Below are 13342 nucleotides of genomic sequence, written 5' to 3'. Positions count from 1 at the left end.
TCCAGTCTTCTTATAGTTTACTTCCTCGTGGGGCCTTTTCACTGGCTGGAATTCCTTTGCCTGGAACGCTCTGCCTCCTGGCTGTCTTCGAGAGTCACCTCAAACCCCACCCTTTACAGGAGGCCTTTCCCAGGCCTCCAACTGCTCCAGTGCCTTTCTGTTGGGTCACCTCCCATTAATATAACTTGTACTTACATAGTTGCTTACACATTGTCTCCCTGCCTAGAATGTGAGCTCCTGGAGACTTCTTTGTGTCCACAGCGCTGAGCATGCAGACAAGTGCTAATAATATTAATAAAATGTTAATAAATGTTTGTTAGTTGTTGGTTGAAGGCTTTCAAGCATGGTAGACTCTTCCTTCAGGAACCTAGGGTCGCCCTCAAACCGTGATGAGGCATCATAGTAGGCCTTTGCAGAGATGCATTTGTGAGGATCAGAGGGCAGGGTGGAGGTCAAGTGTTTGTAGCTAAAACTCTATGAAGGCAGCGAGGTGGCACAGTAGATAGATAGAGTGTCGGACTTGAAACCTGAGTTCAAATCCAGCCTCAGACACTTATTAGCTGTGAGACCCTGGCCAAGTGATGTAACCCTTCTGCCTCAGTTTCCTCATCTGTATAATTGGGATAATAACAGCACCTCCCTCGGGTTGTTGTGAGAGTCAAATGAGATAATAATGAAGTGCTTAGCATTAGTGCCTGGCACGTAGTAAGTGCTATATATGTTAGTTATTATTATTGTGTGTGAAGCACTTTGCAGACCCAAAGCTCTAAATAAATGCTAGCTATATATACACTATTGTTAGTATTCAGGGAGTGCCAAGAGTGTTGGAGGTATATCTCTATCATAGGACCAGGCACATACTCTGTGCTCAGTGAAGGCTTCCTACTCAGCTGGTTAGTCCTTGACCCTGGAGGCCGGCTGACAAACACCATGGCAGGCGTCTGTGTTCTTCCATGGCATGTTTCTCGGTGCCACATCTAGAGACTGTTCAGAGCTTTGGGTTTGATGAATTCCCAGGATTACATAGGTTATGTAAACGTTGGACGTGTGGTCACAGGGAGCTATGGGAGGTGCTTGAGCAGGGAAGGAACGTGATGCTCAAGGAAGGTAAATTTGGTGGTGTCTGTGCAGATTGGAGGAAGGGCGAGGCCAGAGGCAGAGAGAAACCAGCACAGGGCATCAAAAACTTGTACCAGGGTGGTGACAGTGGGGATGCAGAGGAAGGGACAGGGGCAAGAAGTGCATGGAAGGGGCAGCTAGGTGGCACAGTGGATAGAGCACCAGCCCTGAAGTCAGGAGGACCTGAGTTCAAATCTGACCTCAGACCAAACACTTGACACTTACTAGCTGTGTGACCCTGGGCAAGTCACTTAACCCTAATTGCCTAAAAAAAAAAGTGCATGGAAAAGGGGCAGCTAGGTGGTGCAGTGGATGGTGCTCTGGCCCTGGAGTGCGGAGGACCTGAGTTCAAATCTGGCCTCAGACACTTGACATTTGCTAGCTGTGTGACCATGGGCAAGTCACCTAACCCCGACTGCCTGACCAAAAAGAAAAAAAAAGCGTATGGAAAGGATCTGGGTGGGGGGGAGGCTTAGCAGGAAAGGATCTGAGGGGGGTACAGTTGGAAGCTTAGCAGGAAAGGATCTGAGAGGGGTACAGTTGGAAGCCTAACAGGAGTCCCTCGATCTTCATTCTCAGAGATGACATGAAAGGGCATAAGACTGGACAACAAATAGAGAAGTTCTCTCACCTGATGCAGTTGCTGTTGGGGGTGGGGAGAGGAATGAGGAAGGTGATGTGGTAAGCCCCCCTGTTCTACTGTTTCAGGTACGGGATGCGTTATGTTGCAAAGGTCCTGAAGACTTCTCTGGCTGAGAAGTTTCCCAGTGCTACAGAAAGTGAGATATGTAAGGTGAGTGCCTAGGATGGTCAGGGTCACCCTGTCCATCCCCTTGTCTCCAAATAGGACAGCTTCTTTCTTAGCCTTGTTGGTCCCAGGGCTGTGCCCAGAAGAAGAGAAAGGAAGAAAGGCAAATGCAGTGGAACTCCAAGGAAGGAGAATTAAACTGACCTAAACCTTGAGGCTAAAAGAACTGGATTTTCCGCTTCTTCTAAAACTCTGCGGGTGGAGGCAGGCCTGGCTCTGCCTCACTTTACTGTGGGATGTTAGGCAAGTCCCGTTGAGGGCCTTGGACTGGACCCCAAAGGTCCCAGAGGGCTCTGGCACCTGATGGGAGCCGGCTTGTGATTCTCTTCCTCTCTTCTACATCCTCAGGTAGTAGGGAACCTCTTGTACTACCGATTCCTGAACCCAGCCGTGGTAGCCCCCGATGCCTTTGACATCGTGGATCTGGCGGCAGGTGGGGCCCTAACGTCCTCCCAGCGCCACGTCCTGGGGGCCATAGCCCAGCTCCTCCAGCATGCTGCAGCCGGCAAGCCCTTCTCTGGGGAGAATGGGCACCTTCGGGTTCTGAACTCTTACCTGGAGGAGACACACCTCAAGTTCAGGTCTGTGGGTCATGCCCCAACCTGCCCTCGGCCTCTGTGGGAATCTTCTCCCTCCCCCATTGTTGGCCCAGCCAGAATCCTCTTGCAGAAGAATTCTGGTGTCCAATGGAAAGAGTGTTCAGTGGAGAGCAATTCTTTGTTGGCTGTATGACCTTGAAAAAGTCTTTAAAAACTTACATTTCTCTATCATGTTAAAGTTGATAGAATGCTTTCTTCACAACAGCAGTCCTGTGAAGGAGGTTGTTTGGGTGTTATGGTTCCCATTTTATGGAGGAGAAAGCTGAGACTGAAAGAGTTAAGTAATCTGCCCAAGGCCACACAATCTGGCTGTTGTTTGTGTCAGGATTTGAACCCAAGTCTCTTGACTTCAGATGTTGCCCTTTTTTTTACTATACTCTATAAAATTATCGATTTGATCTATTGATCTCGAAGGTCACCCTCTGGTTATAGAGTCTCCAGGCAGCCTAGGAGAATGGAATAGGTCAAAGGGGAGGAGGAATTTGGAAGCCCAGGCCAGGCTTTGACTTGGAACCCACTACAAGTCTTGGGGGGTGGCAGAGAGTGTGTGAGAGAATATGTAGGAGTAGCTGACCATGACTAATGGAGATACCGAGGCTGGAGAGCTTTCCTGTTCCCTCATTTCATGCCTCTCTCCTCCTTCTCTGAGACAGGAAGTTTATCTACAAAGCCTGCCGCGTACCAGAGCCTGAAGAGCGCTTCGCCATGGACGAGTACTCAGATATGGTGGCTGTGGCCAAGCCTATGGTCTACATCACTGTGGGAGAGCTCATTAACACTCACAGGGTAAGGAGGGAGGAATGGGGAGAGGGCTTGGTGCCCACCCCACCCTGCCATCTGGGATGCTCTGGGCCTCATGGGGACTGAGATAACTGGGGGGCAAGAGGAGGGTCCAAAGCCAAGTCTGGGCCCCAACTCTGACCTCTCCCATCTCTTCCTTCTCAGCTGCTGCTGGAGCATCAGGATTCAGTTGCCCCAGATCACCGGGACCCTCTGCATGAGCTCTTGGAGGATCTAGGGGAGCTGCCTACCATCCCAGCCCTGATAGGTGACACCCCTCATCAGACATCAGCCATCAGCAGGGGAGGGAAGGGAATGAGCATTTCGACGGTAGCTGCTATGTGCTCAGTACTTTTTATAAATGCTATCTCATTTACTCCCACAGACAGGTCACCTTCCCCTCCACCCTGCAAACGTAGGCACACAAACTCCTAACAGAGGTCTGGTGACTTGTCCCAGGCCACGTAGTTAGCTGTGGTCTGGCTTGGGATCTGAACCTGGGTCTCCAGACTCCAGGTGCTGGACCTTACTGTAAAGAAAGGCAGTCAGCCTCAGTATAATCTTGGATGTCCCTGATTGTCACACAGAATAAAGGACACAGCCAGGACCCCACAGAGTGGGAAAAAGCGAGGATTGGGCCACGAGCTGAAAGCCTTGAGGTCTAGGAGGGTCCCTAAACCCCGCTGAGCCTCTGTTTCCTCATCTATACAATGAGGAGAACCATACTTTTACTCTCTCAGTCACAGGATTGGAGTGAGCATCAGATAATAGTAATGTACATTTTAAGTACATTGTAAACTGTTATTTTTGCTTTGTTTTTTTAATCCAACTTTATTCTTGGTTCCAAATTCTCTCCCTCCTCCCAGCCACTGAGAAGGCAAGAGATACAAAACCCATTTCAAACTTGAAGTCATGCAAATCAAATTTCCACATTAGCCGTCATCGTAAACTGTAAAGCGCTAAATGAATGTTTGCCATTTTTTTTTTGGGTCGGTGCGGAATAATAGAATATTCTACAGTTGTAGGCAGAAGGCTTAGTGTTTCTGTTTATTCTTACATCTCATTTTTATTGATACTCTTTGTCTTTACATTTTATTTCTATATATGTTGCCCACCCATTGGACCATCCCCTGCCACAAAAACTTTAAAAAAGAAAGAAAGGGTTAGGGAAACTGAACAATACAACAATCATGCCTGACAGTAAGTGCAGTAGTCCAAACCCATAGTCCCCCACCTCTGCAGAAAGGAAAGGGAGTAACATTTTCCTGACTCAGATCTAAGTTCACATCTTGGCTCTGATTCTCACTGACTGTGATCTTGGGCAAATCATTTCTGAGACCCTTTGTTTCTTCATCTGTAAAGCAAAAATAATAATGTCCATGTGCCCTACCTTATAAGAGTTATTTAAAGGAAAATCCTTTGTAAGCCTTAGATCACTGGAGATGTCAACTAGTCTGCTATTTAGATTTGTACCCCCTACAAGGGGGACAGACACGTGGATGTGGACAGATCAAAGGCAGAATGAGAGTAGAGATCAGTTTTGTAAGCAGGCCCTGACTTCTTCATCTTTTCCACAGTTTTACTATTTCAGATGGGGCCAGAGCAAACCCTCCCTGCTCTTTGGCTCTGGGAAGTCTTCCCAGAGGAAGCTGACTTTTAGGAGCTAAGGGGAAGAAAGGAGAGACTTGAGGGGCTGTGAGGAAACCCAAGAGCTCTCTGTGTCCCTGACTCCCACCCTGTCCCATTTCCAGGAGAGAATTTGGCTTCAGAGGGGAATCCAGACATGAGCCAGTTGGAAATATCCCTGACTCTCAACAGCAAATTTGAGGGCCTCGAGACTGACCCTGAAGACACTAACAGAAGGAGCCTCTTGCTAAGGTGAGCGGTGCCCAGGTCTTCCCCAGTGCCTCTGAGCTGAAGCTCTCTGTAGCCCTCAGACAGGTGCCACCCTAACCTGGCTATTGCACTGCCTTCCCATGGTGACCCACCCATGAGAAAGTTCTAATTGGTTTCCCCCTTGCTTCGATTTCTGCTACATTGTCTTCTTGTTCTCATTCAATCAATGAACTAAAGAACAGACTCTACCCTCCCCTTCTTCTATTGTTCTCTGTAGCTGAAGCTGGGGGGGGAGCTGATGAAGAATGAGCTGAAAGGCTTCTCTGTCATCTTAATATAAAGAGGGCTTGTAGATTAGGCTTGTACCTAGGGCAGAAATGGGATAAGCTGACTGCCTCAGGATGTAGTGGGTTCCCCATTTCTTGAGGTCCTTAAATGAAAGTCGGGTGATCACTTGTCAAGAATGTTATAAAGGGGGTGCCTATGTGGTTATAGAATGAATTTATAAGATTCCTTCCAGTTCTAAGGTTCTGTGATTCTGTCTTAGGAGTCTCTGGGACAAGCTATGTGAAGGGATTGGACTGAGGACGGATTTTTTTTTTAAATGTTCAACCCTGTGCATTCACCTCTTTGCTCCATCATCCCAATGACTGAATTTCCCATCCTCCACCAAATACTACCACTGAGGCAGGGCAGTGGCCTCCCTCTGCCTCCTTCCCTCCTTTCCCCCTCACCTCAAAGGGCTGTACTTCACTCTCCTTTGCAGCACCAAGCAGATGTTGGTTGATATCATCCAGTTCCAGGCAGGAGATTCCCTTCAGGACATCCTGTCTCTTTTACCATCAGGGGAACAGGTGAGGTTGAGTTTGGGGGAGGTGGGGAGGCATATCAATCAATCATCCTTAATCTGTATCCCACCCCAACCTGATTACCCAGAGTCTGGTGCTGCTCATTAGAGGGAAATTCAGTGGAAGGGGGAGCCCTGGGGGCATTCCCCCCACCTCTGATGGGTGAAATAAAGTACACCCCTATAGGAAACAGAGAAATGATGCTAGGTGGGCAGGAGGAGGAAAGATAGGGATTAGGCGAAGCCTAGGGAGGAGGGGCAGTTAGATGGCTCAGTAGATAGAGTGCTGGGCCTAGAGTCAGGAAGAACTGAGTCTGAATCTGGCCTCAGATACTCACTAGCTGTGTGACCCTGGACAAGTCACTTAACTTTTGTTTGCCTTAATCCACTAGAGAAAGAATTGGCAAACCACTCCAGTATCTTTGCCAAAAAAACTCCATCAACAGTATTGGAGTGCCAGGATCACAGGGTCACGAAGAGTCATACACGACAACAGCAAAAGGAAGTCAGGGAGTGGGGGACAAGGCAGGGCAGGGGGCGTGGAGAAGGGCATCCTATGTGGAGGGAATGGCATATTTGGAACCAGGAGAAGGGGCGTGGGTGGGAGCGAGGAGCACATTGAGCTGGCTAGTATGGAAACCAAACCAGGGGTAAGGAGAAGATGGCGGGCAAGGGAGAAATATCCTCAGAGCCTGTCCTGAGAGGCAAGACGTAACGAGAAGGGGTACTCTTCACCCCTTTCCATCCCTAAATAATCCTAGTTTGAAAGACCTCTTTCACATCTAACAGAAATCTCTCATGCCTTAGATTAAGCCCTGTTCTGCCTTGCTCCGAATAGACAAGCCTGTGGAGACCTCGGCTCAGTTCAGGAGAATTCCCTTTCTGAATCCAACAGTCCCTTGTATGTTATCATGTTGGCCATATTTCTCCCTAATGTATTGAAGTGGGGAATGTTTAGTTGTTTTCAGCCGTGTCTGAGTCTTTGTGACCCCATTTGGGGTTCTCCTAGAAAAGATACTGGAGTAGCTTGCCATTTCTTCTCCAGCTCATTTTACAAATGAGGAAACTGAGGCAAACAGGGTTAAGTGACTTGCCCAGGGCCACACAGCTAGGAAGTGTTTAAGGCCAGATTTGAACTCAGGAAGATGAGTCTTCCTGACTCCATGCCCAGCGCCCCATCCCCTGCAAAACCTATCTGTCCTATACGTGAGGGGAAGGGGAAGGTCCAAACATTTTAAACCACCTTTCTATAGCCCTATGGCAAAAGGGGATTCAGCCCCTAATCTGGCTCCCACCATAGAAATTGGACCTCGAACCTTCTATCTTCTCTTCTTACCTCTGGAGTCAAGATGTCTCCCCCAGCAGTCTCTTTTCCCTTCATCTGTGGGGCTGCCCTGGCAGGGGAGTGGTGGAGATAACTCAAGAATCTCATACCTTTTCTTTCCTTCAGGAAACTGCCCATCACTTACTGATGTCCCGACGCCAAGCCTTTGAGGCCCAGACCCCAGAGCCACTGAAACGGCATCGATCTCTGGCTGCCCAGTCCCTCCTGTCGCTAAGAGAAAAGCAGCGGAGGGTCCTGAAGAACCTTCGTCACCTTGAGAGCTTGGGACTCGTGACTTCTGCTGACGGCTACCAGGGGCTTGTGGATGAGATAGTCCAGGTAGCTAGCCAGATGCCCTGCCCAGTTCTGCCCTTCATTACCCTGGCACCAAAAACCATGAACATGGTCGTGTCCCACTCTTCTGGGAATGTGGAAACCTGCAAAATCAGTCTTCTTAGAGAGAGGGAGAGAGAAACACTTAAACTGTCTTGAGGAAGAAAGTTGTTGAAATGTCTTCCTTTTCTCCCGGGAGGGTGGAGACCTCAAAACAATCTTCTCAATGAGGGAAGGGCAGGTACTTCAAACCATCCTTTATCTAGAAGGAAAACAGATTTGAAATTATACTTCTCTTCCTATCTTGGGGACACCCTTGAAACGTCTCTCTCCTTATTCCTTTATTCCACAAATAATTACTGCTGTTTAGAGCCCTGAGGGTAGCCTCTAGTGGAGATACCAAGTTCGGGTAAGATAAAGTCCCTTCCCTCATGGGGTCTATTAGGAGGGTAATACAGAAACATGGGTAGCTGTAATACACCATAATGTGTAATAAGCTCATTGGAATGGTGCTAAGCCCCACTAGCACATCGTCAAATAGGGAAAGGTTGTTAACAACTGGACATCTTCCCCTTAGGTAGAGACTGAGGTGTGGAGTAGACAAATCCTAAAGACCTCTCCTCCCCTGGGAAAGTCCTGTCACTGTCCCCTCTGTTCTCCTTATCATCATCATCCTTGCTCTTCCTGTTCCTTCCAGGATATTCGAAACCAGCGCCGTTACCGGCAGAGGAGAAGGATGGAGCTGGTGAAGCTTCGGGCCACTTACCAGGGCCTGCAGGCCAAGACAGCCTTCTATGAGGAGCAGGGCGACTACTACAACCAGTACCTCCGCACCTGTCTGGACAATCTGGCCCGCGGCAGCAAGTAGGGCACTGGGTCCCAGCATGGTGGAAGGGGCAGGCCTCAGAGCCTTTTCTACCATGCTTCTCCCGGAATGATGGGTCTTTGAGTCCAACTCCTTAGCTATCCTTCTACCTTGGTTTCCCTCCGTCATTCTCCATGGCAACAGTTCACTGAAAGAGCAATCATCTTTTAGAGAACTTTTGTCAAGTTATTTAATCCCTATGAGAGTGGAGAACCCGCCCTAACTGATCCCCAAGATCAAATGGAATACTGCCTCCCCCCCAAATAAAGTGGATTATTTTTTAACCTTAGCCAGTGGGTGTCTTCCTATAGTCACACTTCCATCCCATCCCTTCTACTGTAGTAACAGGAAGTCCCTTTTCCCAGGAAGAGACCTTTGAGTGAATTCTTGGGTCTTTTTCAAATTTTAAAATAGGAATGACAAAAAGGGGAAGAAACAGCCATCTCTGCGTTACACCGCTGCCCAGCTCTTTGAAAAGGGAGTCTTGGTGGAAATTGAGGACTTGCCAGTCACTCAGTGAGTGTATCCCCCAGGGCAGGACGTGTGGGAATTTCCAATCAAGTCAGTCAATAACTTCGCTGCTCCTCCCCTTGGGACAACTCCAGTCTGATGGAGGAGACAGAGCCAATGCCCAGGGACAGAAGGATTAGGGCAAGATAACCAGCTAGACTTTGGAACTGGACGATGGGAAGTAATTTCTGTAGAGTAAAATTGAGAGCTATCCCTTTGGGAAGGCTTCTAGACTGAGCAGAGTTGGAAGGATGAGGTTTGTACAAAATGGGAGCATGTCCCCAGCAGGGAGAGTGATGGTCTGTGTGAGGCCCAGAGGTGGGATGGGGGAAACATGGGGCCATGTTTACCCCATTAGAGTGCAGAACACACCAATCCAGGGGGCCTTGGGAGACATGCTAGGGGGGATTTTGAGCCTATAATGAGGAATTGGGGCTAAATGCATGTGGTTGGGACTTTCTTCTAATGGGAGGGGAGACAAGAGGAGAAGCCAGGGATCTGAATAAGTTTTATCATTGCCCTTGCTCCATTGAGAAGGGGACAACTAGAACATTCTCCCTCTGTAAATATGGGGTTCGGTCTCTGGAGGGACAAAGTTGATCACCCCCTTTTTTGATCCTATTTCTCTGACAGTTTTCGCAATGTCATCTTTGACATCATTCCTGGGGAAGAGGCAGGAAAGTTCGAGGTGAATGCCAAGTTCATGGGCGTAGACATGGAGAGATTCCAGATTCACTACCAGGTGAGGGAAGACTGGTCTGTGTATGGTGAGTGGCTTGTCCCTGAGACTCCAGTCTAGAGACTGAGAGAAGGGACACAGGATGCTTCCTCCGGCTTGACGTGGAGAGGGAGGGAAGACATGAGGGGATGTAAAATCCAAAGCTTGAGAGATATTATTAGCTCCTCCTGGGCTGGGTAAGGGGTGGGGGAATCCTTTCCCATTCTCCCCTAGGGGGGCCCTGACCAGCAATGGAACTCCTGGGGATTCTCATTGGCTTCTGCCCTGATTCTCACTCAGTTTTGTGGGTAGTGTCATTGGCAAGAAGAACTTGGTCAACGCAGATCCCCATTCTCCCTCTTTAGGAATCATCTGCTTTGCTTCTGGAGTTTTTGCTAGAGAAAATGAGATTAGCTGTGTTCCCTCCTCCTTTCCCCTTAACTCCCTTGCACACATCCTGATTCATGGCAGTATCTGCAAAAAGAGAGGCCTGGCTCAGTGCAGACCCTTCTTGAGCCCCCAAATCATCTGGGCCTGTTTTCAGAGAACAGTAGCTCATGCTGGTGTAGCAGTTTCCCCACATCCCTCTAAAATATCTAGAGTCGGGGCATCTAGGTGGCGCAGTGAATAGAACACTGGCCCTGAAGTCAGGAGGACCTGAGTTCAAATGTGGCCTCAGACCAAACACTTGACACTTACTAGCTGTGTGACCCTGGGCAAGTCACTTAGTCCCAATTGCCTAATTTTTATAAGGGGGGGGGAATAAAATATCTGGAGTCAGCAAGCATTTATTAAGCTCTTACTCAGTGCTGGGGATATACAAAGAAAGGCATAAGCAGTCTCTGCCCTCAGGGAGTTTACAGTCTAATGGGAGAAACAACAGGCAAACAAATATGTAAATACAAGATATATACAGGGGTAGAAAGTTGAAGACAATCTCAGAGGAAACAGGCCAGAAGTGAAGCAATTCATCTACCACCCTATGCGTAGGGAGTGTCAAAGGCAGATAAGGGGGAAGATTGGATGGGCTGAAGGTGAAAAGGGGGAAGGAAGCTGACATTTATACAGGGCTTTAAAGTTTACAGAGTGGTTTGCTGGTTGAGCTTCCCAACAGCCCTGTGAGGGGAGGGGAGGGAGGTAGAGGCATTATTATCCCCATTTTTCAGATGAGGAAGTAGGCTCACCTATGGTTACAAGGTCTTCTCTGAGGTAGGATTCAAAGGAAGGTCTTCAACAGTCTTCCTCCCTTCCCCAGGATCTCCTCCAGCTCCAATACGAAGGCGTGGCCATCATGAAACTCTTCAACAAGGCCAAAGTCAATGTCAACCTCCTCATCTTTCTTCTCAATAAGAAGCTATTCCTGAAATGATGGGTGGGGGGAGAAGCATGAAACATCCCTTTACCCCATTCCAGCTGTTTTAACCAAAGATGCGCCAACTAAAGCACCGAACTGCAAAGACCCCAACGCTCGGCATCCTGGCTGACTTATTCCCTCCCCACGGCAGGAGCTGGTACTTTGGGGAGGGGGGGTGGGCACAGGGGGGAGGGGCAGCTTTGTGCTTCTTCCTCTATTCCTCCTATACTCCAGAATCACAGAGAACCTCGGAGTTGGGAAGGAAACACATGTGGGTCATGTAATCCAACCCAGACTTTATGTGTACATGCATATGTGCACGTGCGCACACACGGTACTCCAGCTTCTGCCCAAAGAACTCCACACCAATGGGGAGCTTACTACCTCCCAACGCTGTCTATTGACATCAAGCCTAAATCTGCCTCTCCATGGTTTCCACCCAAATAGAACAAGGGTAATCTGCCTTCTGTGAGTTGGCCCAACCCCGATCGCCTTCACCAGGTCTTCCCGTGGCATTGGGTCCTCCGTCCCCTCACAGTCCTGGTCACTCCCTCCCTGGACACACTCCAGCCTGAACTGAATACAGGACTCCTGATGTATCATGACCATGGCAAAGAATAGCAGGACTATACTGCCTCGGACACCTCTGCTGGCCAGAGCCCGACCTACAGAAAGAGGAATTCAGGCACAATTGTTGATTTTAGCCTTTTGCTCTTGATTCTCCACACCCTAAGCGTGGGACCATGCATGTATTTGGACTAATTGGGGGAGTGGAGGGGTGTGTTAAAGTAATGGCACCTGCTGCACTCTAGTGGCTGACTTTAGTATTGCAAGCACAATCCCAGCCCGCCCCCGCCCTCCCCCCCCCATCAAATAGTATAGATTTAGAGCTAGGCAGAAACTTAGAGGTCATCCAGCCCAGTCCCGTCGTTTGACAAACGAAGACATTGAGGCCGACAGATGAAGTGACTTGTGATGGTCACATAGTAAGTGGCAAAGCCCAATCTGAACCCAGGCCTTATTATTACAGATCCAGAGAGCCCAAACCTAGTGCCTCAATTTTCCAGGGAAGGCTGTCCAGCAATTGGAACCACCTAAACCCCAGCTCCAAAGTGCCCCTCCATTTGGAACTATATTTTCACAACAGGCTAATCCAGAAACATTTATTAAGCACCTACCGTGTGCCAGGCACTGTGCTGGGGGTACAAAAAGAAGCAAAAAATGGGCCCTGCCCTAAAGAAGCTTACCATCTAATGGGTTGAAAAAAGAGAGGTAGTATAGAATTACTACTTGGTGCCAGGGGGCAGCTCTTTCTCCCTGTTAGGGTAGATAAAGCTTACTCTATTTTAACCTCTAATCTCATTCCTCCTCCACCCTACCCTTGTTTAAAAAAATTACTTTATTCTTGGGTCAATAGGGTATTTATTTCCCTGCCGCCATTACTCAGAATGATTGTATATTCCTAGCCCTAGTGTTCATTATCTTCCGTATATTTGAGCTCACCTTACATGTGGGCCAAAAGGAGTCTTTTATTCAAAGTTGCCTTATACCCATGCTAATAGAAAACTCATAATGTTCCCTTTATATTTAAAAATCACTTATTTGGGGCAATAGGATTCTCTTCAACTTTTTATGTTCAGTTTGATACAGTATATTTGGTTTTCCCTTTCCCCCCCTTTTCTCTTGACTTCCAGTTCCCAGATTTTTGTTCTTCGATTTATCCATGTGGCCTCTCCAGATCTGTTGGCCTGTCACTGTATTTCTTCTTGTCCATCTGTTCTTCTCCTCCCTTTTCCCCATGCACCCAATTTCTGTCCTATTACCCTTCTAGCTTTGTTTTGAATAAAATCTGCTGTTGTAACCACGTCTGTTGTTAACTTATTAATTCCCCACTCACCTGAGGTCACCCATCACTTCACTCTTGGGCCAGCCTATGTCCAGCTTCCAGAGGATCTCTCTTCTTCCCAGATACCCAAGAATGAGGCCGTCTCTCCCCACTCCTACTCCCCAGTTCCTGGTGGGTGAGGAAATCACTCATACTGCCTACCTTCAATCTCTCCCACTGTATTAAAGTTTTCATGAGATATGAAATTGATTCTTCTCATCCCTTGGAACAGAGAGGAGGAAGGAGTGGTTGGGTTTCAACTCTGATTTTATGACCAGCTGGACATAGAAAAGTCCAAGGAGAAGGCATCCAATTTCACACCCTGTTCCCATACGTTTTGTTTGTTCTCCAGCACATTCTTGAG

At 48.3% G+C, this 13342-nt stretch overlaps 1 protein-coding gene across 1 annotated transcript in view; it reads left to right on the top strand.

Annotated features, from left to right (window-relative positions):
* The window catches only part of IQGAP3 (IQ motif containing GTPase activating protein 3), a 70996-nt gene extending 58039 nt beyond the window's left edge, over positions 1–12957 (top strand). Inside the window, exons 28-38 of the mRNA XM_020991979.2 lie at positions 1828–1912; positions 2276–2508; positions 3180–3312; positions 3472–3574; positions 5058–5184; positions 5909–5996; positions 7440–7652; positions 8344–8510; positions 8926–9027; positions 9655–9763; positions 10995–12957. Of these exons, the coding sequence (XP_020847638.1) occupies positions 1828–1912; positions 2276–2508; positions 3180–3312; positions 3472–3574; positions 5058–5184; positions 5909–5996; positions 7440–7652; positions 8344–8510; positions 8926–9027; positions 9655–9763; positions 10995–11108 (1474 nt within the window). The 3' untranslated portion in view covers positions 11109–12957. The remainder of the gene's footprint in view (positions 1–1827; positions 1913–2275; positions 2509–3179; positions 3313–3471; positions 3575–5057; positions 5185–5908; positions 5997–7439; positions 7653–8343; positions 8511–8925; positions 9028–9654; positions 9764–10994) is intronic.
* The last annotated feature ends 385 nt before the right edge of the window (positions 12958–13342 follow it).

Source organism: Phascolarctos cinereus, unplaced genomic scaffold (genome assembly GCF_003287225.1).
Source record: "Phascolarctos cinereus isolate Bilbo 61053 unplaced genomic scaffold, phaCin_HiC Scaffold_5;HRSCAF=322, whole genome shotgun sequence".
Lineage (NCBI taxonomy): Eukaryota > Metazoa > Chordata > Mammalia > Diprotodontia > Phascolarctidae > Phascolarctos > Phascolarctos cinereus.
The sequence above is the reverse complement of the archived record's forward strand: the minus strand, read 5'-3'. Positions and strand labels throughout refer to the sequence as shown.